Genomic DNA, 26701 nt, shown 5'->3' on the forward strand with positions numbered 1-26701 from the left:
TACCATGTTTAAACAAAATAATGTATACAATAGGAAGTCCTCAGAATGGTAGCCCCCAAGGGAAAACTGGATCTAATCCTCTTGTTAGGAAATATTTTCTTCCTTTAATTTTAGTCACTGTCTAATCCTCAGAGCATACCTGTGCTTGATCATGTTTCCCACAGCTCCTTCCCTGGAGCTTCGAAGATCTTTCTCCCTGGAGATGAACACAGACAGCTGGCCACCACACATACCACTCATCCCTGACCTTTAGAAGTGTCCAGCAACACCCCAACTTTCCTTCCCAGCTCCTCCAGGATGCACTAGGTGCAAGTTCAAATTCTAGAAGTGAAATCCAGCAATGCATTAATCGAGTCTGTTTCCCAAGCCCTCACTTTTCTGCATAGTGCAGTTCATCGCTGCCTAATGGAAAATGGAAATGTCAACTTTTCAGAATCCCTCCTGTGTCTAGTCTTGCTTCATGGTAGAGAACCAATTCTGTTTGGTCCAATTACATGGCTTAGTCACCTCTGTGGAGACCATGTTAACCAAACATGGTTTCTTGGTAGATAGAATTGATATCATATAGACCAGGTGATCAATTGTCCAAAAATTATCCCTGAGACCTCCCTTTTGGTTAAAACCTGGGTTGTCCAGATCAACTGATAGAGAGTAAAATGATCTGTCTGAGGGAAAAAAAATACACATATGGAGAAAAATCTATTCTGAAAAGTTAGCCCAACTGGGTTATTTTTATATAATTCTTCATGTTTTCTCCATGCAACTCCCCTTGAAAATTGACATCCCAAAGTAGTGTGAATGATCTAAAGACATTTTGTACCAGCAGGGTTAAAGGTAGGGTGACACTTCAATTTAATATATCATGGTTATATTCTAAAACAAACATAAATCCATAAATCAGAACAGGATTTAATATCAAGATAATTAAATGAAAACTTATTTATCTTTATCATAATTTTAAAAATAAATGATATACCCTTTATAATATCTAAAATAGGAGAGTCTCATTCTAAGTAATTACATGAAATTGATCAAATCTAAATTACTAATTCAATTATTTTATAAACTTGAAATGACATTGAATGAAGTTGGAGGCTACCAGCAATTACCAACTGCTTTTCTAAGTAGTTGGAATAAGTAACATTCACATAATTCCTCTCATACCCAAGCAGGAGACTTGTTTCATTGGCTTTTCTTAATTTTGACTTTTGTTCTTGGAATTTTTCAAAATATGTGTCTAAATCCCGATTCTAATAACATTTTAAGAGGCCTAAAATCTATCTATCAAAAAAGTGTGGCTTATTTAACATCATTTTATGTCTAGATTAAGTTCAGAAGAAAAGAAATACAGCTGAGTAAAAGGAGTATTAGATCTTTCAACCCGAGAAATGAACATTTTGTTCATTCATTCATTCATTCATTCATTCATTCAAGAGTATTTATTGAGCGCTTACTATGTGCAGAGCACTGTACTAAGCGCTTGGAATGTACAAATCGGTAACAGATAGAGACAGTCCCTGCCCTTTGACGGGCTTACAGTCTAATCGGGGGAGACAGACAGACAAAAACAATAGCAATAAATAGAATCAAGGGGATGAACATCTTAATAAAACAATAGCAAATAAATAGAATCAAGGTGATGTACACCTCATTAGCAAAATAAATAGGGTAATGAAAACATATACAGTTGAGCGGACGAGTACAGTGTTGAGGGGAGGGGAAAGGAGGGGGGAGGAGCAGAGGGAAAGGGGGGAAGAGAGGGCTTATCTGAGGAGAGGTGAAGGGGGAGTTGAGGGGGAGCAGAGGGAGCAGAAGGAAAAGGGGAGCTCAGTCTGGGAAGGCCTCTCGGAGGAGGTGAGCTTTAAGTAGGGTTTTGAAGAGGGGAAGAGAATTAGTTTGGAGGAGGTGAGGATGGAGGGCATTCCAGGACTGCGGGAGGACGTAGCCCAGGGGTCGACGGCAGGATAAGCGAAAACAGGGGACGGTGAGGAGGTGGGCAGCAGAGGAGCGGAGCCTATGGGGTGGGCAGTAGAAAGAGATAAGGGAGGGGAGGTAGGAGGAGGCAAGGTGATGGAGAGCCTTGAAGCCTAGAGCGAGAAGTTTTTGTTTCATGCAGAGGTTGATAGGCAGCCACTGGAGGTTTTTAAGAAGGGGAGTGATATGCCCAGAGCATTTCTGCAGGAAGATGAGCCGGGCAGCGAAGTGAAGAATAGACTGGACAGGGGAGAGAGAGGAGGAAGGGAGATCAGAGAGAAGGCTGACACAATAATCCAGCCAGGATATTATGAGAGCCTGTACCAGCAAGATAGCTGTTTGGGTGGAGAGGAAAGGGAGGATCTTGGCGATATTATAAAGGTGAGACCGGCAGGTTTTAGTGTTAGATTGGATGTGTGGGGTGAATGAGAGAACTGAGTCAAAGATGACACCGAGGTTGTGGGCCTGAGAGACAGGAAGGATAGTCGTACCATCTACAGTGATAGGGAAGTCAGGAAGAGGATGGGGCTTGGGAGGGAAGATGAGGAGCTCAGTTTTGGCCATGTTGAGTTTTAGTTGGCAGGCAGACATCCAGGTAGAGACGTCTTGGAGGCAGGAGGAGATACGAGCCTGAAGGGAAGGGGAGAGGACAGGGGCAGAGATGTAGATCTGTGTGCCATCTGCATAGAGATGATAGTTGAAGCCGTGAGAGAGAATAAGTTCACCGAGGGAGTGAGTGTAGATGGAGAACAGAAGAGGGCCAAGAACTGACCCTTGAGGGACCCCAACAGTAAGAGGATGGGAGGGGGAGGAGGAGCCTGCGAAGGAGACCGAGAATGAATGGCCAGAGAGATAAGAGGAAAACCAGGAGAGGACTGAAGCCCATGAAGCCACAGTGAGATAAGGTGTGGAGGAGAAGGGGATGGTCAACAGTGTCAAAGGCAGCTGAGAGGTCAAGGAGGATTAGGATAGAGTAGGAGCCATTGGATTTGGCAAGAAGGAGGTCATGGGTGACCTTTGAGAGAGCAATCTCGGTAGAGAGGAGGGGATGGAAGCCAGATTGGAGGGGGTCCAGGAGAGAATGGGAGTTAAGGAATTCTAGGCAGCGAGTGTAGAGGATGCGTTCTAGGAGCTTGGAAAGGAAGGGTAATAGGGTGATAACTGGAAGGGGAAGTGGGGTTGAGAGAGGGTTTTTTTAGGATGGGGGAGACATGGGCATGTTTGAAGGCAGAGGGGAAGAAGCCATTGGAGAGTGAATGGTTTAAAGATAGAAGTTAAGGAGGGGAGAAGGGTGGGGCGATGGTTTTTATAAAGTGAGTGGGAATAGGGTCTGAAGCACAGGTGGAGGGGGTGGCACTTGCGAGGAGGGAGGAGATCTCCTCTGGGGATACTGCAGGGAAGGATGGGAAGGTAGGGGAGAGGGTTGCAGGGGGGAGGCATGAGGGGGAGGGGTGACTTTAGGGAGCTCAGACCTGATTGTGTTCATTTTCTTGATGAAGTAGGTGGCCAGATCACTGGGGGTGGCGGGGGGAGGGGAACAGGGGGCCTAAGGAGAGAATTAAAGTTCTGGAACAATTGGCGTGGGTGACGGGCATGGGTGTCAATGAGGGAAGAAAAGAAGTTTTGCCTGGCAGAGGAGAGGGCAGAGTTAAGGCAGGAAAGGATAAAGTTGAAATGGATAAGGTCGGCTTGGTGCTTGGACCTTCACCAGCAGCTCTCCGCAGCTCGAGCATAGGAGCGTAGGAGGCAGACAGAGGTGGTGACCCAGGGCTGTGGGTTAGTGGAGCGAGAGTGGTAGAGGGACGGGGGGAGAGAGAGTTGAGATGAGTAGAGAGGGTGGAGTTGAGAGCGGTGACCTGATCATCGAGAGTGGGAAGAGAGGGCAGGGGGGCAAGGTGGGGAGAGATGCTTTTGGAGAGATTGATGGGATCAAGAGAGTGGAGGTCTCTGTGGGGGAGTAGTATAGATTTGCAGGGGGAGAGAGTGTGAGAGATGAGGCAGATGAGAAGGTTATGGTCTGAGAGAGGTATTTCAGAGTTGGTGAGGGAGGAGATAGTGTAGCGGTAGGAGATGACGAGATCAAGGGTGTGACCAAGTCGGTGAGTGGACGAGGTATGGTGGAGCAGGAGGTTGGCAGAGTCGAGGAGCAATAGCAGGCGGGCGGCAGAGGAGTCATCGGGTATATCCATGTGGATGTTGAAGTCTCCAAGGATCAGAGTGGGCAGAGAGAAGGAGAGAAGGAAGGTGAGAAAGGGGTCTAGGTGGTTGAAGAAGTCGGTGGTGGGACCAGGAGGGCGATAGATGACAGCTACCAGGATCTGGAGGGGGTGGTAGAGGCGAATGATATGGGCTTCAAAGGAGGGGAAGGAGAGGGAAGGTGAAGGAGGGATAGTGCGGAAGTGGCAGCGGGGTGAGAGGAGGAAGCCGAGGCCTCCTCCCTTTCCGGTGAGTCTGAGTTTTGTTTTTTTAAAAAGAGGTAAACATGGGTTTGGGAAAAAAAATCTCATTTCTTGTAAAACTATATTTTCAGAAATTCCCTTAGTGTGCCGAACACTGAAGTAGTCTGACAAGCTGTTCATCTGTTTTGGCTGAAGAATTCCTCAAGGAAGCGTTGCACAGAAAGTTGACCATTCTTATGGGACTATATATTCCTGCCAACACACCATGATGACTGCTTTCAATTAAAAGATTGTCATTTTAAATGATTTGGTTAGAAAATTTGAGTGTGAGTTTACACCCACAATTGGGTGTAATTGGGTGGACTTGGGTGTAATTGGGGATATAAATGCATTCTTTTATCTGACTCATTCCTCAATGCCATTCGTGAAACGGCAGTCTATTTTAACCCAAGCCTGGTGCAAGTGTCTCTGGCAAGTGTTGTCACTTGACCTGCCCAGCTTGTTATCAGGTGATCTGGGCAACATTTTCTCGTCCTTCTTATCCAATTTGTTAGGCAGGAACTCCACCTGTTGTCCCATCTGGGAACTACATGATCCGCCCATCTCATTTTGCTATGCACGTAGCTTGTCCCCATCTTTGACACCCAATCACTTCCTGATACTTTCTTTTGGAGTAAAATTTACATTTGCATCATTCCATGTGCATTACTGTCATTTTCCCTTCAAGGATCATATTGTCAACTAACTCTCCTGTTTGCATGTAAATAAGGTAAAACCAAGAAGTTTGACAAAAAAATCTCTTGTAGAGTATTAACTGAGAGACAGCGTGGCCTAATGGAAAGAACATGGGCCTAGGATTCGGACGAACTGAGATCTGATCCCACGCAGCCACCTGCCTGCTGCATGACAAGTAAGTCTTTTAACCTCTTTGTGCCTCAGTTTCTTCATCTGTAAAATAGGAATTCAATACCTGTTTTACCTTCTACATAGACTGTGAGTCTCATGTGGGACAAGGACTGTGTTTGAACAAATTACTGTGCATCCATTCCAGCACTTAGCACAGTGCAAGCATAATAAGCACTTAAATACCATTATTAACAACTCATCATCCCATGTCATTTTATTAAAACTGATCCAATGCTACTTTCCTTCTGCTACTGCAACCAGTGCTAAATGTGTTACCCTGAATTTCCCAAGAATGGTAGTTTCCCATTTTTCAAATTGATTCCCTGCTTACACAAGTAGTTCACTGAAGGTGATTTTCATGGCACATATATTGGTCCATCTTTACTTCAGTATCTTAAGATGGTTTCTGCATTTTTGTTTCTAATTCTACTGTATTACATACAAATGTAGTAGAGTTTTCAGCAAAGTAATATATAATTTCCTGCCATCAATATCATTTTCCTTTTTCTTATTAAGTTTGTGGCCAATAAACTCCAGAATGGGGCTGGCATTATCACTGGGGCTCTGCATCTTCAAATGATGCTTCTGCATACATTTTTAGAGCATAGACTTTTAACAGTGTAGCTTCTGTTAAGCAAATGCTTAATCATTCCCCCAGGAGGCCAGTCCTGATGTGTTCATCAAAAGAACTGAATGCCATTCAATCACATATTTTCTTGTAATAAACAAATGCTAAGCAAACAGGGATTTGGTATTCGACACATTTTTCTTTTAGCTGAAGAAAGGAGTGGATCTGAGGAATAATTGAGTGTCCCAACGAGCTCCAGCCCAGCTCGTTTTATGATGTGTTCCCAAAAGAGTTTAACTGGTAGTTACTTGGGGTACTTATTAATGGAGAATTACCTCCTACAGGCAAGGACCATGTCTAATTTATACTTATGAATTCTCTCCCAGTGTTTAGTATAGTGCTCTCTACAGTAAATACCAATAATTAATTGCTTTGCACAGAGTAGGTATTCAATAAATATTGTTACTAGTAATACTGGTAATATTCTCAGTTTTCATTAATCAACTTATTCAAGGTATAGGTTGCATCTTTGCCTCACACCTTAAACTGCCAAACCATTTGTCCTTCTGCTTGAACATTTTTCATAATTCCTGTTGTGAACTGCATATTTACTTCACATATTACTTCCAGAAAGGGTTTTGGGTTTGGTCTTAGCTGCCCAATCAATAGTATTTACTGAGTGCTGTCTACAGAGCACTCTACTAAGCATTTGGAAGAGTACTATTGAGTTGGTAGACAAGATCCCTGCTTTCAAGATTTAACTATAACTAGATAATAGAGAAGATTATGGAATGTAGTATGTTCTTCAGGGACCTTGATTTTGTTACCCTCTCTCCATTTTTGCCTTTCACTGCCATTGGAACATTTTATTTCAGCCTTATTTCTTAACTTTTTTTCAGTTTTGGCGGTTATGCTCAATTTCTTCTTTCTGAACTCTTCAGAGTCATTTTTAATTATCTTCCAATTGTTCTTGTAAAGCATGCTTGAATTTCTCTTCATTTTTTTCCTTCAGCTTCCATGCATGCCCTTCTTGTCATCATTTTCAGCATCTCCTCCTTGACCCTTTGTTTCTTCCCTGGTGCTCTTTTCACTTTTGTCTTATTTGCTGATGAGGTTATTTGTGTAAGCCATACATCATAATCATTATCTGTTCTCTTGGCAGAGTAATGCACAGGGCTCAGTTCAAATAATTCCTCTGCAAACACTGCTCAGCCCAACTGGCACTTTCTCTTTGGCTTCTGTGCTCTTTTTAACCAGCTTGGGCAGTGATGCTTTTTAACTGTGACCAGGGCCGTTGGTTGCCCGCAACTCTGCAAATTTTTTTTTTCAGCTATTGTGGAGACAACAGAGAGGAATATTTTGGGGTCGGTTCACATGTCATCAACCTTGTTCTGGGTAATCCCATCAAGACATTTTCAAGTCTACTAATGCTGGGACTTTTCAGAAAAATTGTGTTCATGATTGCAGTCTGCCCTCAGCATGGACGCTACTCATTCTGCTGTCCTTTCCAAACTGGCTGGTAGAAATTTCTTGATATCAATCACTCTATCTCTAATTCTGGGACAGCAGTAAAGTTCCTGTTCAGGATGATATATATTCACATTTTTGGATATCTATCTTTTAAGTCCTCACGGAATCATTCCATTTCTTCAACTTCTGTTCGCTGGCCTGGCTACTTGCACTGTGTTCAGTGTGCTGAGGTGTCTGATAATCTCGGCAAAATGAAATCACAGCTTCCTATCGGGGTGCCCTATTCTTCTTCATGATGAAGTTAGGCTGCTGCATTCAGAGTTTCTCACTGTGTGTTACCCAGATTCTGAGTCCCAGAGGAGGCTTGATCTTTTTGCTTGAACTGTACTGTCCAATTTCTATGTGGTCTTTTTGGTGCAAATAAGGAAAGTTATCAGAAAAATTTGATCTTTTTCAAAACATGAAGCCAGGTTCTAGGAGCAACCCTGCCCCATTAACAGCTAGTCACTAAAATATCCATGAATAAAATGGGTGGTAAATTCAGGAAACATTTGGTTATTTCTCAGAGGATTAAATGCAAAACCTAAGATGCGAGGGAGTTAAGCAGATCACTGCTTGGCTTGGTCATTTGATTTTAGGGGGCCTGCCCTTGCTTCCATTCATACAGTTTAATTGACATTTTGGACAGCAAAATATGTTGGAGAGATCAGATGTGATTTCAGGTCGTTTGGGCTCATTCTTGCAAAATACAGTATTACTTTTAGAGGTGATCTGACAGCCCAAATCATGCTTCGTTTTAGGGGATAGAGTCTCTAGGGGTCTGAGAAACATCAGAAAGCAGGGACTAGGACTACGAGACAGGTTTAATAATAATGTTGGTATTTGTTAAGCGCTTACTAGGTGCCGAGCACTGTTCTAAGCGCTGGGGTAGACACAGGGGAATCAGATTGTCCCACGTGGGGCTCACAGTCTTAATCCCCATTTTACAGATGAGGTAACTGAGGCACCGAGAAGTTAAGTGACTTGCCCAAAGTCACACAGCTGACAAGTGGCCGAGTGGGGATTCGAACCCATGACCTCTGACTCCAAAGCCCGTGCTCTTTCCACTGAGCCACGCTGCTTCCCGAGTTGCGGGCAACCAACGGCCCTGGTCACAGTTAAAAAGCATCACTGCCCAAGCTGGTTAAAAAGAGCACAGAAGCCAAAGAGAAAACCTAGCTGGTGACACCTTTGAAATATTTCCTGATTTGGGGGGGATTTTTGTGAAGTTTATTACCCTTGAAGTGATTTTAATCCCCCCAAATCAAAATAAGACAAAAATGAAGGGAGTCCATGCATCTCTGGTAAGGAAGCTGACACTGTACTCGTCTGCTCAACTGTATATATTTTCATTACCCTATTTATTTTGTTAATGAAATGTACATCGCCTTGATTCTATTTAGTTGCCATTGTTTTTACGAGATGTTCTTCCCCTTGACTCTATTTATTGCCATTGTTCTTATCTGTCTGTCTCCCCCGATTAGACTGTAAGCCCATCAAACGGCAGGGACTGTCTCTATCTGTTGCCGACTTGTTCATTCCAAGTGCTTAGTACAGTGCTCTGCACATAGTAAGCGCTCAATAAATACTATTGAATGAATCATGAAAGGAAAGGCCAAATGAATGCTCTGCTCAAAAACCATGTATTTTTTTCAGGCTGCTTTGGAGCCAATATGTTTTTTATCTTAGTCACCTAATTAGCTAGACACTGAGTGAGCCAAATAATAGTATTTAAATTGATGAAAAGACCCAAGTCCCATCAGCATATTTTTAAAAACTGGGTTTCTCTTTTAGAAAGGAAATCCTAGCTATGCTATTTTAACTATTGCTCTTTAATTTTATATTTAATTTTGGATACTTCAAATATGTAGATGAGCTCAAAGATGAAATAATTGCAATGGACACAATTGTATTTAAAAAGATTACTGGCAGGGCAGCTCAAACAAATTCTTAAGAGTAGTTCATCAGCACTGAGCCTAAGTGATAACAAAACAAGATGTTTTGCCCATTGTAGAGATGAAGTGCTAGGTAGTATGAGTTTAGGACTATCAGGGTTGTCTCCACATGCTGTGTGGAAAAAGAAGCAGATCCAAACCAGTTCCAATTTAAATGAGATGAGCTGTAAAAGTACCTACAGAAGTTTAAAAATCAGCCCTTAAGGACTGTCAGTCAAGACAGGGGAATACATTTCTAAGCAGGAAGTTAAAATGATCCTAGAGACCAGTATATCTGAATCCTTTTTCATCCCGTGACTCCTCTGAAAATGCCTACAATCCTTCCATGGCCTCCTTTCCTTTCACTGCCAGAAAGAAACCCCCTATAAATTGTGAATTTTCCTGGCTTTGCCTAGGAGAGCTGAACCATGAGATGTGTGCGTGGGGAGCAAGATTATAATGGGGAACAATGAGCTAAGGGACATCTGGAAAGACTAGAAAATGGACAATTGATGAGATTGAAAGAATGTACTAATGAGCCCCCACTGTTACCTCTCTGGCCAATATGAGCTCTTGGAACTCTCCATTCATAAACACACTGACATAGTACAATGCTGACAAAGTAAATGTTGAAAATGTTTAGAATAAAAGAGAAGCCAGCATGGGGTCAGACTAGTCAGTCAGGGGAAGTCTCCTTTCACTCCCTCTTCCGATCACCCGGGTCCTTGTATGCTGCTCTGTGCTCTCCCTTCCTCCAGGCTTGGAATTGGCTTCCAAAGTTTCCCTGCTGGGTCTAAGCTGATTCTCTCCCATTTCTTGTTTTCAAGTTGTACATTTCATAGGTCCCCTTCTCTCGGCACTCCCGGACATGCTGGGCTGTGGGAATGCTGCACTCACACTCTTCTGCTTCTCCTTTCATTAGGTGGTAGAGTGAATGCCATCTTCTCATCATCTCACCTAGGGTCCTCGGTGTCCCCCTCCATCAGACTGCCACTTTGCCTCCCTGGAAACCTGCAGCTTTACTGAGGAACCTTCACCCAGACCTGCCTCTCACCGCCCAGGTGGGGACAGAGAAAAGCAGCTGCAGCCTGGCATTGCCTCCATAAAACCTAGGAAAGATCATGGTGGCTGCTGCTGTGGCAGTCACTGTGGCTGCAGTTGTGACCAGGGAACCTAAGCCATGAGGAATCCGAAATTCTGCTCCTCTAGCCACAGCCCCCTATTAATCTTTGGTTTTGGTCTTCATGTTGTCTTGGTGTTTTGTTTCACCTCTCCTTACATGTCAGTTGCCAGTTCCCTCTTCCACCTTATATTTTTACATTGAATGCTCACTGTGGGACAAGGGCTTTGTCTAGTTCCCAACTGTGTTTTCTCAGCCCTTAGTACAATGCTGTGAATGCTGTAAGTGCTTAGTAAATAGTAATAGTTTACCACTACTACTATTATACAGCCTCTAGTGTACAGCCGCCAAATAGTGAACCCCCACCTCACTGCCAAAATTGTCATATCGCTAATGCTGTTTTCACTCTTTCTATCTGACCTTTGAGCCATCACAATGTTCAGGACCTGATCTGAACGGGAGAAACACAAGATGAAGTCAGCAGAAGTCACGAGGCAAAAAAAGTGATCAGAAAAGCTGAAAAATATACCACCCCTGAAACAAGGGTAAATTGTGGGAGAAAAAAAAAAGAAAAACTGGTTGAAAGGGATTAATATCTCTGGAGATTTTCAGTTTTAGCTTCGAAATGAGGCACTCAGCTGAGAAATGGGAAGGATGGCAGAATTCACCAGAAGAATGTTAATACTGATATTAAATGCAGATGACAATAATAATAGTGTTTGTTAAGCACTTACTATGTGTCAACCATTATGCTAAGCACTGGGATAAATGCAAGATAAACAGGTTGGATAGAGCCCTTACCTTACGTGGGGCTCAGAGTCTAAGTAGAAGAGAAACAGGACTGAATCCCCATTTTACAGATGAAGAATTCAAGGGTCAGAGAAATGAAATTATTTTCACAAGGTTACATGGTAGGCTAGCCAAGAAGTCAGAATTAGAACCAGGTCCTCTGACCCAGGCTTGTCCCTTTCTACTAGGTCATCCTGTTTTTCAGACTGTTAGGGCTAAGAAATGATTGCAAATTCTAGAGAAACCATTGTTTGTAGCTTATAAAAAAGATGGTTTGCCAATTATTGAGATGAGTGAGGTACTTGTTCTTGTATATTTTGTAGGCCACCATCTTTAACAGAGTTAAAGTTTAACAGTTAACAGACTGTGGGCTAAGGCCTACTACCTGCTCCATTCCCTTACCTGCTGCAGCTGTTGTCCTGCTGATACCTGCTTCTGCCACTCCTGCCTCCTCTCAGTCTCTTTCCCCCGACTGCCACTTTTCTTCTTTCGCTTTTTAACTTTATATGTGACAGCAAAGCCAACTAGAGAAGCAGAGTGGCTCAGTGGAAAGAGCCTGGGCTTGGGAGTCAGAGGTCATGGGTTTGAATCCCGACTCTGCCACTTGTCAGCTGTGTGACTGTGGGCATGTCACTTCACTTCTCTGTGCCTCAGTTACCTCATCTGTAAAATGGGGATTAACTGTGAGCCTCATGTGGGACAACCTGATTACCCTGTATCTACCCCAGCGCTTATAACAGTGCTCTGCACATAGTAAGTGCTTAACAAATGCCGACATTATTATTATTAACTGAAGATGAGGCAGCATTACAAGCATTGGAGTGGACTGAAGATATCTCACTCCCTTTATAGGCTCTGGCCAAGCAAAGGGAAAGCAGGGTGGTCATGGAAACAGAGGTCCTGCCCAGAAGAGTGAGCCACTAAAATGTGGCAGCTAAGGATGTGGGACCAACTTCAGCTACAAGGCGTAGGAAGGAGGGGTGGGAAAGGGCCTAGTGAGCAGTGACAGAAGAGAAGGGACATGAGTCCATGGGCATGGCAGTGAAATTTGAAATCCAGCACCTCAGCTCCACAGTCAAGTTGGTGCCTATGTGCTGAATCCCTCAGGAGAGTCCAAACCAGGCAGGAATTAAGATCCAGACATTCACCATGGGTCAATGCTCTTGCTAGCTCTACACACAGTAAAAACGATTGATTCCAGCCCTTATATAGAATTCTTTCTTACTATAATTTGGTAATACTGTTCCTCACTGTCCAATGACCCCAATCTGGATAGTTCTGAACAGTGCAGAATTGGGGGAGGAAATTTCCAGGATCTCTGGAAAATGAAATGAATCAATTCACACTTAGGGTTAGCACTCTGATAGTCATCCTGCCTCCAGCTACACAACACTTATGAAGATACCTTTATACTCTTGTCATACCTCCAACCCAGACTGTGAGTTCATTGTGGGCAAGGAATTTCACTATTCATTGTTGTATTGTACCTTCCCAAGCACTTGGTATGGTGCTCTGTACACAGTAAGTGCTTAGTAAATATGACTGAGTGAATTTTCCCTACTTATAATTAATATAATTAATATTCTTGTAGACTGTAAGCTCCTTATGGGCAGAAGTCACCAATTCCTAGTCTGTTGTATTGAACTTTCCCATGTGTTTAATACAATGCTCTTAGTACAGTAACTGCTCAATTCATTCATTCAATCATATTTATTAAGCACTTACATGTGCAGAGCACTCTACTAAGTGCTCGGGAGAGTACAATAAACAGATACATTCACATTCCCTGCCCAAATACCATTGAAAAAATTGAATTTGAGTTAGATCAATCAACAATATTGACTGAATCCTTTGGCTGAAAATGTAAATGATCATTAGATTCCCCCACTCGACTCCCGCAATCACTTTTAGCCTGTGTAAACTGATCACCATCTTCTTCAAATGCTGTGTAGTTGTTTCTGCCCCATAGCGACTCCTTGGACACAACCTCTTCAGAACATCCCATTCTTCTGTCATAAAAAGTCCTTCTGGTATGTGCATCCATAGAATTTTCTTGGTAGGGATATGGAAATGGTTTACCATAGCCTTCTTCCATGCAGTAAAAACTTGAGTCTCTGCCGATGTCTTTAATCAACGTTTTGACCACTTGATCATCCACCTTTGACTCTTTCCCATGCCACTGATGACCAGGCACAGGTGAATCGACTTTGTCTGACACTTTGGCTTCGATCTTTCCATTACGGGTAGCCCTAAATGGCCTAGCTCTAAGCTTCATCAGCATACACAATCTCTTCATCACTGATTAGAGAAACTGATTAGCAGAACACCAAAGAACACTCCCTAATCAGACATTCACTTGAAAACTTCTAACCCTATATATAACCAGTTGATTAGGATTTTCAGCTACAGCAATAATCTTTACATTTTGTTTTTCCTGAGTAAGGTAAGTGTACATTTCTCCTTTATTATTTACTGAGCTCTAATCTTCCATAACATGTAGGACGTTAAACTTCATGTCTGGAGGCTTGTGTGAGTGCGTGTTAGAAACAGGATCAAACCATGACTATATTCTAGTTTACAACATCTTTCCTGTCACAGTCCCTGGTCCCTGGTCCCTGAGCTTTACTATGGGAGAACTGATACCAGGAATGCTCGAACTACTGTTCAAGTTAAAATGCTAAACTCAGGTTAATTAGGTAAATAGGAATTAGAGGGACACTCCACTCCTAAACTGAAAGACGTGAATGCCCTGATTCAGACAGAGTTTTGTTTCTTCAGGTCTTCAGATCTTAATCTCTAGTTCACATAATGTCAGGGATGCATTATGGAAAAGTCAGAGGGACCTGGATTTCAATTCTGGCTCTGCCACTTCTCTGATGTGTGATTTTGGTTACTTCATGTCTCTGTGCCTCAGTTCCCTCATCTGTAAAATGGGGATTAAGACTGTGAGTCACATGTGGGACACTGACTTTGTCCAACATTAGTAGTTTGTATCTCCAGTGCTTAGTACAGTGCCTGGCACAGAGTAAGAGTTTAACAAATAACTTCAAAAAAGTAATGGAAAAGTAGCAATGTCTGCCTATTTGTGAATTTGGAGAAAACAACAAATGAAGGTTTATTTTTGTTAATTCTAGGTTGCTCTGTTTTGTCTAAATACGATTTAGTTATTTGGCACAAGGATTTAAAATTTGTGCTGAGAAATACAGATTCAAATAGTATGGGAATACAACAGTTAACAATAGCGCTCATTTCAAGCTGCAAGTTAAGCTTTTAAAGCCTATCCTCTAATGATTATTATGCGATAGGAAAGAAAACAAATTCTGATACTTGGCATTTTACCTAATAGGGCACATCTCTTTCTGAAAGTTGCATTATTAGCCAATCCAAATGTTACCATAGTAATAGTAACAAAAAAGTGGTCTCGTTCCTAAACATTTGCTTACCTATCAAAGAGTTAATTAGAGAAAGGACATGAAGAATAAAATCTACTGCAGTGCCAAAGAGACTTATTTATCTACTTTTTAAACTGGTAACTAGATATTTTAATAGAATCTTACTTTTCCCAAACAAGATCTATCAAGGAAAAAAGACCATTATACTTTACATCTAAGAAATACATATGAATCATTAATTACAATTTTAAAAGTATGTGGAATTGTAAAAAATAAATGTTTTTGGTAATGAGGCATTTAATTGCATTTCATGTAGGTTTACTAGGACAATTCAGCATGGATTATTAAATTAATATAATAAAAACATGTATCAGTATACTTATTTCCATGATTCAAAATTTAGCAGCAAAGCCATATACACATTTCGAAGTACATGATTTAATTGTTTTTAAATTTTAACTTGGCATAAATTTTGAGAAAGTGGGTAAGAAAGCAAGCTTAAAGAAAGCATTTGCTCATTCCAAATTCTAAAATGTCTTAATTATCCATATTTTCTTGCCAACATTTCAACTCACATTAAGAGAATGAGGAGGAAAAAGGAGGTGTGATTAAATAACTATGCTTACTGAGCCCATCCAGAACATGCACAGTGTTAAGAGACCAAATTGTGTGGATAGTTTTGGGTTGGACTACGACCCATTAATTCAGAGAAACGTAGAGAAGCAGCTTGGGTTAGTGGAAGAAGCATGGGCTTGGGAGTCAGAGGATATGTCGTTCTAATCTCAGCTATGCCACTTGTCTGCTGGGTGACTTGGGCAAGTCACTTCACTTCCCTGTGCCTCAGTAACCTCATTTGTAAAATGGGGATTATGACTGTGAGCCCCACGTGGGATAAACTGCTTACCTTGTATCTACCCCAGCGTTCAGAACAGTGCTTGGTACACAGAAAACATTTAACAAATACCATAGTTATTAGAGGGAAACTTACTTTGACCAGAAACATGAACTTGTACTAGATCCATTAAGAGGCAAATACCATTTCTATATATTTAATCTGTTAAAATTTAATCTGGTGTAAAGTTTATTTTAATTTTTAATGTATTTTATCCAATCTGTCTTTAGAAGCATTAAGTTAAATAATTAAACTCCTGTTATTGATGTCTTTTAAAAAACACAGTGAATAAAATCCTAAAAGCTTTTATATAGAGGAGTTTCTTGAATCCATTTCAGGAACTGTTACTTCACACTTAACTGGTTTTCTAAACAAAGGAGTTTTGCTTTGCTGTTAGGACGTCCTGTCTACGTACATGTGTTACTTTTGTTTGAGTGAAAATGGAAACTAGATGTAGAGGTCAAAATATCACCAAATACATTAAAAAAGAACAATTCATATCCACAATAATTTTGGCAAATTGTTCTATCCCCAATTCAATGAAAACACTGGTTTCACGGTGAAAATTAACTAACTTGATAAGACACGGAACAGAAACCAAAGAAACAACTTAAGCAAGGAAATAAAAATCAGTGACTCCTTTCCAAGTATTGCTCCATTAAACTGCTTTTTAAAACAAAGCCAGAAGAGTTTATGTTGCTTTTCATAAAGCAAAACAGAAAAATGGAAGCAGCCTCTCTTTATTAACCCATAGGAAGCCTTAATGAAGCAAATTCAAAAATAGGTCAAAACAACTTCCCAATTTTAATGCAAGCTGCAAGTTTATTTTTGTCATTGGTGTGAAACTGAGCAGCGATGCCAAAAAAGCAAACTTAGATGGTGACATTTGAATAGCAAATATTTCTTGGAAAAAATAACTGTTGAGAAAGTTACAATTTGAAGTTTGTATGGTTATTCGTTAAGGGATCAACCAAAAAGTAGAAAGAAATGTGAGAATGACTTGCAAATGATGCTGTTATCTTATGGCTATAATTGCAAAAGGACACTTTCTAAATAAAGAATTTGTAAAACACGAAGTATCTAAAAATATTTCAGCAAGAAAGACATTAATGTGGATAAATTCCTGATTGCCTGTTTTGTTTTGTTCTTGTGCATATTCAAACATTCTATTTTATTAATGTGCTTTATCCTAATCCAAATGTGATTTACTTGCAAACAAGTAGTTTTTTGCAAACAAGTAGTTTTTTCACTCATCACATCTGTGCTACATTCAATGATAATTTTTGATACTACTATACCATCATGCAGGCCATATGTAAATACAAATATACATACATATATGTATCTCAAATTTCCATTCACTGATGTTTATGATAGTATATTTTTTGGGGTACATAGTACTTTCTAAAGAAATACTTTGAAGTACTATGATCACTTTTACTCACTAATGCATCATGTGTAATACACCCAAGAGTATATATATATATATAGAGAGAGAGAGAGAGAGAGCTTTATATTTTTATTTAGATTTCTATATAGGATATAAAATGTCTTATACTTTGGTTATTTAAGAAAAGGTAGCAGCATAGCATAGGGTGGTTTGTTTAATCAATTTTACTGGGTGAATTTATAAAGCCCGCAATCTTGCCAGCAGAGCCTCCACCTCAGGCATAGATTCATTTTTTGAAGTAGAGCCAACAACCTCCAGCTCCTTTTCTCTTTTACCCTCCACATTATAGGAGGTCTCCTTTCTCCCGACAGCCTTGGTCTTCACTGGAGATAAATGAGTGTCTAGATTGTAATTAAGCTCCTTGGCAACTGGAGTCCTTGTAGAGTTGAAATTGTTACTGTGGTGTGAACATGGCCCTTCTGATTGTGTTTTCTGGTTATCTGTGAAGGAGAGGAAAATACAGAAAAAATCAACACTAAGTATATGGCTAAACAAGGATTACATATATTATATGTATTTTCAAACTCAATGCCAAAACAGTTATTCCCAGTGCAAACGTTCTCCAGGAGGACCAGTTTGGAGTGCTCGCAATGAGTGGAGTTGGAGAGATTTATTTTACAATAAATGAAAAAGGAATTAATAAAGAATATACATGGTATGTGATGAAATGTTGAAAGGGAAATAATTTGCTTTAGATTTGATGGTCATTTTAAGGTAACAGTCTAGATAAGTTATTTTAGTTTTGCTACTACAACTGAATTGAATGAATGTCTTTTAAGTTATCAGGTTGGTTAAACTATCAAAATATTGCCTTTTCTATGTCAGCTGCATCTCTTAGACAAAGTATTAAATTTGGCAGACATGCTGTTAAGGCCTGCAAGTAGAACCAAAATTATATCTCTAATTGTCAATTCATTGATTCATTCAATCCTATTGAGTGCTTACTCTGTCCAGAGCACGTACTAAGTGCTTGGAATGTACAATTTGGCAACAGAGACAATCCCTGCCCAACAAAGGGGGAGACAGACAACAAAACAAGTAGTCTGGCGTCAATATCAAGATAAATAGAATCATAGATATATACACATCACTAACAAAATAAATAGAGAAATAATATATACATATATGCACAAGTGCTGTGGGGAGGGGAAGGGAGAAGAACAGAGGGACGGAGTATTTGCTTTCAATTTTGATTAGTAATTATTCAGTTACAGTGCTCTTGACTTATCACATGCACTGAAGAAGCCAGTTGCAGAACTAATGATTAGCGAATTCGGCTGACTGGTTTATTTATTTTTAAATCAAGTGACGTATATCTACCAACTGTATGAGTGACCTGTCTTATAGATCTCAAACTTTTTAAAAACAAGACTACTGGATATTCAAGTAACCTTGAATCCGGCTGTAAATGGCTTCAACAAACTTGATATGACATTTACAGTTTTTTGGTTATTCGTTGAGAGATGTTCCATTATCCCTCTGGTAATGACTCTGGAGCACAGCCAGTCACTCATGACAGTGTGTTTTATGTGAGCGCTGAAAATTCAAACCGAAAACAGCTTGTACATTAAAAGGTGGTTGCTGAAGATATTTACTACACTGTCATTTCCTGACCAGGGGCTCCCAGTGATGGATGAGCATTTTACACACTTTCTTGAACAATTTCAAGAAATTTCAAAAGTAGGATCACAATTTGCTGTTGGGAGAAAATGAATACCTTTTACCCTGACCTTCTACATTAGCTGGGGGATGGTTACTCCAAAAGAAACTTTAATAGAAGTCTGATATGTACTTGGAAAAATTAGATTCTGTCAATTTATATGAGGGGTTAGTAATAATAATTATGATAATGATGGTATTTTTTAAGCACTTACTTTGTGACAAGCACTGTTCTAAGCACTGGGGTAGATACAAGCTAATTAGGTTGAACACAGTCCCTGTCCCACATGGAACTCACAATCTTAATCCCCATTTACAGGTGTGATAACTGAGGCACAGAGAAATGACTTGCCCAAGATCACACGGCAGACAAGTAGTGGAGCTGGGATTAGAACCCAGGTCCTTCTGCCTCCCAGGACATTGGTCTATCAACTAATAATAATAATGTTGGTATTTGTTAAGTGCTTACTATGTGCCAAGCACTGTTCTAAGCGCTGGGAGGATACAAGGTGATCAGGTTGTCCCACGTGGGGCTCACAGTCTTCATCCCCATTTTACAGCTGAGGGAACTGAGGCCCAGAGAAGTGAAGTGACTTGTCCACAGTCACACAGCTGGCAAGTGGCAGAGCGGGGATTCGAACCCATGACCTCTGACTCCCAAGCCCGGGCTTTTGCCACTGAGCCACGCTGCTTCTCTGCTTCTCCAAAACATCCATATCAAACAAAAAACTCCTCACCATTGGCTTTAAAGTACTCCACCACCTTGCCCCCTCCTACCTCATCTCGCTTTTCTCCTACTACTACCCAGCCCGCACACTTCACTTTTCTAGTGCTAGCCTTCTCACTGTGCCTCTATTTTGTCTGTCTCGCCGCTGACCCCTGGCCCATGACCTGCCTCTGGCCTGGAACTCCCTTCCTCCTTAGATCTGACAATTACTCTCCCCCTTCAAAGCCTTATTGAAGGCATATCTCCAAGAGGTCTTCCCAGACTAAGCCCCACTTTTCCTCATCTCCCCCGCGCTTCCAAGTTACCCTGATTTGCTCACTTTGCCCTAACCCAGGCTCCCAGCCCCACAGCACTTATGTATATATCTGCAATTTTATTTATTTGCATTGATGTCTGTCTTCCCCCCTCTAGACTGTGAGATTGTTGTGGGCAGGGAATGTACTTTTTATTGTTGTACTGTACTTTCCCAAGCACTTAGTACAGTGCTGTCTGCACACAGTAAGCACTTAATAAATACAATTGAATGAATTAATGTTTCTCATACTGGTACGAAATAACCTCACAGATACTCCTTATTCATGGAGTTCACATTCTTATGTTCATAGCTCAGCTTCCCTTTGAGTTGTTCTACCTGTCCATAAATAGAGTGGGCAGTAATGCCAGGTCAAGAGAGATGTGGCAGAGAAAACTTGAACCCCTCATCCTCTTCATTATTTCCCAGTGGGGCAGACAGGTTTAGCCTCTAGACCATTGACTGTGGCAGAAGTGGCCTGGTGTACACAGCCATTCATCCTTCCCTAACCAATCTCCAGGAATGTTGAAAAGTTGTTGCAAGGAGAGCAAAGAAGCAGCAATGCCCCAGTGGCAGAATGGTGGAGGATTTCTGCTTCTGAGTGAGGAACACATCCACCAACTTTCCTGCATTGTATTCTCCCAAGAGCTTAGTACAGTATTCTCATTACAATATGCACTCTATAAATACCTTTGATTGAATGAACTGACTGCCGCAATCCCAAGCAGCTGTTAGTGTTTGTTCTTCCTTGAGCACTTTTGTCAGAATGTCCAGAATTCTTTTGGAATTGTAGCTAGAGAAAAATATGTTCTCTTCTTCCCTCCATCCCTAAGGTTTCCTTCACTTAATGAAGACTCGTAATGCTTAGGAACCACAACTATACTTTCACACTACCCTCAATTATTCACTCTGTGGATTACCCATACCATTCCACTCTCTTCAGTACAACTTCTAGTCAACTACTTCTCAGGGTTATTTAATTTTTTATTAACATTATTTGTATGAGCCCATGAATATTCATGAAGATTGACATAAAACCATGTCAATCATCTCATGTCGTATTTCTTTAAATACAGCTTTGCCTGATGTACAATTTATTCCACAGGCTAGATATGTGGAATCGGAAGACATTTCAACAAGTCTCCAGGGTTTTTAAAAGATGGAAAAAAATCACTACACTAGAGGGGAAAGAATCTAGTAATTTTTCTTTCTTTCTTCAACTCAAATGCCATTTGTACATATGATGGTTCCTGGGGATGGTGGGTTGATGACTGAATTCCAGTTATGAACAAATTAGATCATGACCACCTCCCTCAAATTTCTCCATTCTTCAAACTTTACCTCAGCCCTCTCTCCTAAAGGAAAGTATTATACCAGAAGGGAAAAGGATTGTTCAGTTGTATCTATCAATTAATGGCATTTATTGAGCACCTATTGACCCTAGGCACTGTACTAAGTGCTTGGGAGAGTAGAGTAGTAATAAGACATATGTTCCCTGCCCTGAAAGACTTGCAATATTTTAGGGAGGACTGAAAAAAAAAATAAAGTCCTCAACTTCAGATGATCTGAATTAAGATAAAGGGCACTTAACATTCCTAAATGTATAGTCATTACATTGCTAGACTGTAAGCTTGTTGTGTGCAGGGAATGTGTCTGTTGTTGAACTGTACTCTCCAAAGTGCTTAGTACAGTGCTTTGCACACAGCAAGAGCTCAATAAATACAATTGAAAGAATGAATCACTTGCTTCCTCTTTAGCACTAGGTATGGGGGTGCAGTTTGGAGGAAAGGCAGAAGTGCTTCAGAGAAATCAGAAAATTTTAAAAGCTACGATGGAAGAACAGAGGAGGAAATAGGGAAGGGGCATTTTAAGAGTGGAGATGTGTGGAATGGGAGAGAGCAGTGGGCAGTGATAGGGCAAAGTTATCTAGGAGGAACAACACATCCGTCTCACTTCTGTTGATGTAAAAGTCGGCTATCTCACTGTGGAACCTCTCTTTTTCAATATGAATACATTGATATAGCAATTCTCATCCTTCTCCTTACTCATCTACAACTGAATAAATACATGATTGGACAATTTTAATACAAATAGGGTATTTGACCTAGTTCAGGAACCAATTGTCCCTAAGGGAAAAGTGATTTTGACTTATAAGACAACTTAATGCAGTCTTCAGGAACAGAACTCATTATGCCATGAAATCTGCCTATAATTTAAAACTTTGTCCCATTCTTTATAAAGATTGAGAAGAGGAACTGACAAGAGGCTAAAATGACACACCCATAGGGAGTCGGAATTTAAGGGGAAGGCAAAGACATTATCTATACAGGCATTGGCGATATCTTAAAATAATAATAATAATAATAATGATAATAATGATGGTGTTTGTTAAGCACTTACTATGTGCCAAGCACTGTTCTAAGCACTAGGGTAGATACAAGGTAATCAGGTTGTCCCACATGGGGCTCACAGGGTTCATCCCCATTTTAACAACAATGTTGGTATTTGTTGGTGAGCCACGTGAGGCTCACAGTTAATCCCCATTTTACAGATGAGGTCACTGAGGCACAGAGAAGTGAAGTGACTTGCCCACAGTCACACAGCTGACAAGTGGCAGAGCCGGGATTCGAACTCATGACCTCTGACTCCCAAGCCCGGGCTCTTTCCGCTGAGCCACGCTGCTTCTCGTCCAACAGATGAGATAACTGAGGCACAGAGAATTAAGTGACTTGCCCAAAGTCATACAGCTGACAAGTGGCAGTAGTGTCCTAAGATGAAGGAAAATTTCCTAAAATGGCTCAAGTATTGAGGACAAGTTTCTCACTTTATTTGAACTCTGGGCAGTTTATAGAAGACATGCTAATGCAAGAAAGTGTAAAAGAGAGGTATTCTGTAAGAAAAAAATGCATTCTCAATCTAAGACAATAAGAAACATTTTAAAGAAAATCACCACTCTGATTTGCAAATTTCACTGATTTGTGAATATTGAAGTCCACGATAATGCTAATGATAATGCTGGCCAACAAATCAAAGTCAATGGCAAAAACTACTATTGAAGAACAATACCTCTTTCTAAAAATGAGTAACGTTTCAGCTATAATATTTCTTTTGCATTTGCTGAGCAAAGTAAGGAAAGATTGATCCTGTTCTGGCTGACAATCCCCTGGGAAAATCCTATTTTCTGCGGGAAGTTATGTTGCATTATTCTCTTTAAGTCAGTATTGATCACCAATCATTGTGTGGTTTTAATGGGCACTAGGTTGCTGAGGTGCCAACTCAGTTGAAATATAAAATTGAGGTTCTGCCTTTTGCTGTCAAAAAACATCTCCTGGACATTTTGGCAAAAGCTGGAATATTGATATGTGGTACCCAGGTGCCCTAACTTATCTGAGTAACTGAATTCTATCTAAAACTGGCTCCTAGAGAGAAGTCAAAAGCTCATTTGCTGCACTGACCAATGGACTCACTGCTTTGGTCTCTCAAAAATGGTATCACTTTTTGTAAAAAATAATCCCAAAATATATACATGTATATTTGAATGCCACTTGGTCCTGCATGACAGTAAAGTGGGTGACAAATTTGTGCATAATCTATGCATAGCCCGAACGGCAGCGTTACCAGAAACTGTACCTCTGGGGAAGGCAGGGTTTTGGGGGGGTTAGTTTTGATTTATTAAAGCTATGAGTAACTGTCTTTTCTCTGTTTCAAATGGCAATTTGTTCTATCATTTATTGAAAATGAATTAAAATGATAAAAAGGGGAGGACAGTTTGTATATAGTTAAAATTAACAATGAAAAAATAACAACTACTCAATACACTGATAGCTTCAAATTATTTACAGCCATCACATGAGGAAAATGATTGAGGGAAAAACAAATCTCTAGTTTCTGATAAAAAATCACAAATTACTGCTAGCACTTTTGAGGTCACCCCAATACTATTAAAGAACTGTACTTAATCTCTATCAAACACAGTATTTCACCCACCCTTTACATTTAAATTGCTCTGCTGTCCTCTTTCAATATCCCTGGTATTGAAAGGAGCTGTAGTGGACCTCAATATGTACCAAAGCTGGGTGCTCTATGAAACCATCCAAGGGCAGGGGTTTTTACCCTGATAAGAAAAATCTTTTCAGGGAATTCTTTCCTAGGTCCCATACTACACTTTGCTGTTGTGAGAGGTCTTTATCAATTACTTGATAAATCATATTTTCAGTGCTTACTGTATGCAGAGAACTGCACTAAGCACTTGGGAGAGGACTCGGAAGAGCACAGTCCCAAGTACTTAGTACAGGACTCTGCACACAGTAAGCACTCAATAAATACGATCACTGAGTTGGTAGATACATTCCCTGCCTACAAAGAGCTTACAGTCTAGAGGAGGAACTTACTCTATGGCTGTTGTTCATGAACTAGTGGGAGACCAAAACATCAGACAGATCAGGTTGGCAGAGGGCAGTAAAGAGAGCAATAAAGAGACAGTTTATTCTCCTTAAGCAAAGGCTTCATGAGGATCATGACCCAAGAGGCATATTCCAAACAAAGAAAGGCCCTGTGTGAGGTGAAAACATTACCACACTAAAGAACTCTATACATATATATATATGTACCTTGTACACATTAGTCTCAATCTACATTTGAGTATAAGGAGGGGATTCCACTATCCATTTCATCTTTCAAAATGCATATGTGTGTATATATATTCACACACACCAACTTCTAATTTGGCATGTTTCACACTTTTAACTTCCTCCTCAGACGGCCGGTTCCCCTACCAAAATGGATAAAATTGAAAAGATTAGGCATGGCTTCCTTAAAATCTCTCCTGCTCCTCCCCAGTCCCTTCCTCCTCCTGACCTCTCGTTTACTCCCCCATCCTTCCCAGCAGTATTTCAAGAGAAGATCTCCTGCCTCCTCTCAAATTATACCCCCTGCACCTGTGCTTCTGATCCCATTCCTTCTCAATTCATCAAAACACTCTCCCTTTCTTCCCTCCCTGTCTGCCATCTCCAACTTCTTACTTTCCAATGGCTCCTTCCCATTCCTTTCAAACATGTCCATGTATCTCTATTCATAAAAAAATCCTCTCTTGAACCCACAGTATCCTATTCTCCAGTTATCACCTCACCCTCCCCAATCTATCTCCCCAGCCCTGATCTCTAACCTTCTCTGCTGTCTCATATTTCCTCCTGCCTTCAAGGACATTTCTACTTGTATATCCTGCCCACAGCTAAGTTTTTTATTCAAAACAGAACTCTTCATTGTCCCTCCCAAACCCTGTCCCCACCCCAACTTTCCCATCACTAAAGACAGCATCACTATTGTACCTGTCTCACATACTCACATCTTTGATATTTTCCTCAACTCATCTCATTCAACACACAACATTTTTCATTTCCTCTCCATCCAAACTGCTACCCTGCCAAGCCATCATTTTTCTCCTTAACTTCTGCATCAGTCTCCTTGCTGACCTCCCTGCCTCCTCTTTTCCCCAACTCCAGTCCATACTTTCTGCTGCCGGATCATTTTTCAGAAAAAAAAAATGACATTCAATTTCTATTTCCCCACTCCTCATAAAACCTCCAATGTTGGGCCATCCACCTCCACATCAAATGGAAACTCCTTACCATCACTTTTAAGACATTCAATCTGCTTGTCCCCTCATACAAATCAACCCACACATTCTGCTCATCTAAAGCCAGCCTACTCACTGTACCTTAATCTCATCTATTTTGCTACTGACCCTTTGCCCATTTCCTCTTTCTAGCCTGGACTTTCTCTTCCTTCATATAAAACAGATCACCGCTCTCCCCACCTTAAAAGCCTTATTAAGAGCATATCTCTTCCAGGCCTTGCTTTACTAAGCCTTTATTTCCCCTACCCACCCTCCCCTCTATGTTTCCTATGGCCTCAGATCTGTACCTTTTAAGCAACTGTTATCTACCTTTGGCTCCATAACACTTATGAACATATGCTTATGTACAGCCATTTTTCTCTGTAATCTAATTTAATGTCTGTCTCCCCAGTAGACTGTAAGCTCCTTGTGGACAGGGATTGTGTCTACCACCTCAACCATAGTCTACTTTTCTAAACACGTAGTACACTGCTCTGAACACAGTAAGCGCTCAATAGATAGAGTGAATACTAGGGTAATCATGGAATGGAGGGTTGGGATGGGACATCGAGGAGAAGAGATGGAATAATAAGAAGAAGGAAAACGTGGAGCATAGGAGGAAATGTGTATAAAAGAAGGAGAAGAGGGAAAGGAAGAAGAGACAGATGGGAGAATGACCTGGGGATGGAGGGTGAAAGAAGGAATGAGAAAGAGCGGGTAAAGAAGAGAAAGTAAAGAGTACCTTCACCCTCCCTACTCTGATTCATTCATTCAATCATATTTATTGAGCGCTTACTGTGTGCAGAGCACTATACTAAGTGCTTGGAAAGTACAATTCGGCAACAAATAGAGACAATCCGTACCCAACAACGGGCTCACAGACTAGAATGGAGGGAAACAGACAACCAAAAAAAGCAAAGCAAGTAAACAGGTATCAATAGCATCAAAATAAATAGAATTATATGTATACACATCATTAATGAATAGAATAATAAATATGTATGTATATACACAAGTGTTGTGGGGCGGGGAGGGGGATAGAACAGAGGGAGGGTTGGGGTGATGGGGAGGGGAGGAGGAGCAAAAGAAAAGGGGTCTTAGTCTGGGCTTTGAAGTGGGGAAGTGTGCTAGCTGGCGGATGTGAGGAGGGAGGACATTCCAGGCCAGAGGTAGGACATGGGCCAGGCGAGAATGAGGCACAGTGAAAAGGTTAGTAGCAGAGGAGTAGAGTGCGCAGGCTGGGATGTAGAAGGCGAGAAGGGAGGTGAGGTAGGAGGGAGCAAGGTGATGGAGAGCTTTGAAGAGTTTTTGCTTGATACAGAGGTAGATAGGCAACCACTGGGGATTTTTGAGGAGGGGGGTGACATGCCTAGAGTGTTTCTGTAGAAACGCTGACTGCAGCGTGGCTTAGTGGAAAGAGCACAGGCTTGGGAATCAGAGGTTGTGGGTTCTAATCCCGGCTCCACCATTTGTCTG

General features: G+C 41.0%; 1 protein-coding gene across 2 annotated transcripts in view; it reads right to left on the reverse strand.

Moving 5' to 3' along the window:
- Positions 1-16989: 16989 nt before the first annotated feature.
- The window catches only part of DIAPH3 (diaphanous related formin 3), a 314905-nt gene continuing 305193 nt past the window's right edge, over positions 16990-26701 (reverse strand). Inside the window, exon 27 of one of the 2 annotated variants that reach the window (XM_029057148.2) lies at positions 16990-17373. In XM_029057148.2, coding sequence (XP_028912981.1) covers positions 17111-17373 — 263 coding nt within the window. In that variant the 3' untranslated portion in view covers positions 16990-17110. The remainder of the gene's footprint in view (positions 17374-26701) is intronic. The other variant, XM_029057147.2, reaches the window with a different exon arrangement.

Source organism: Ornithorhynchus anatinus, chromosome 2, assembly GCF_004115215.2.
Source record: "Ornithorhynchus anatinus isolate Pmale09 chromosome 2, mOrnAna1.pri.v4, whole genome shotgun sequence".
NCBI lineage: Eukaryota > Metazoa > Chordata > Mammalia > Monotremata > Ornithorhynchidae > Ornithorhynchus > Ornithorhynchus anatinus.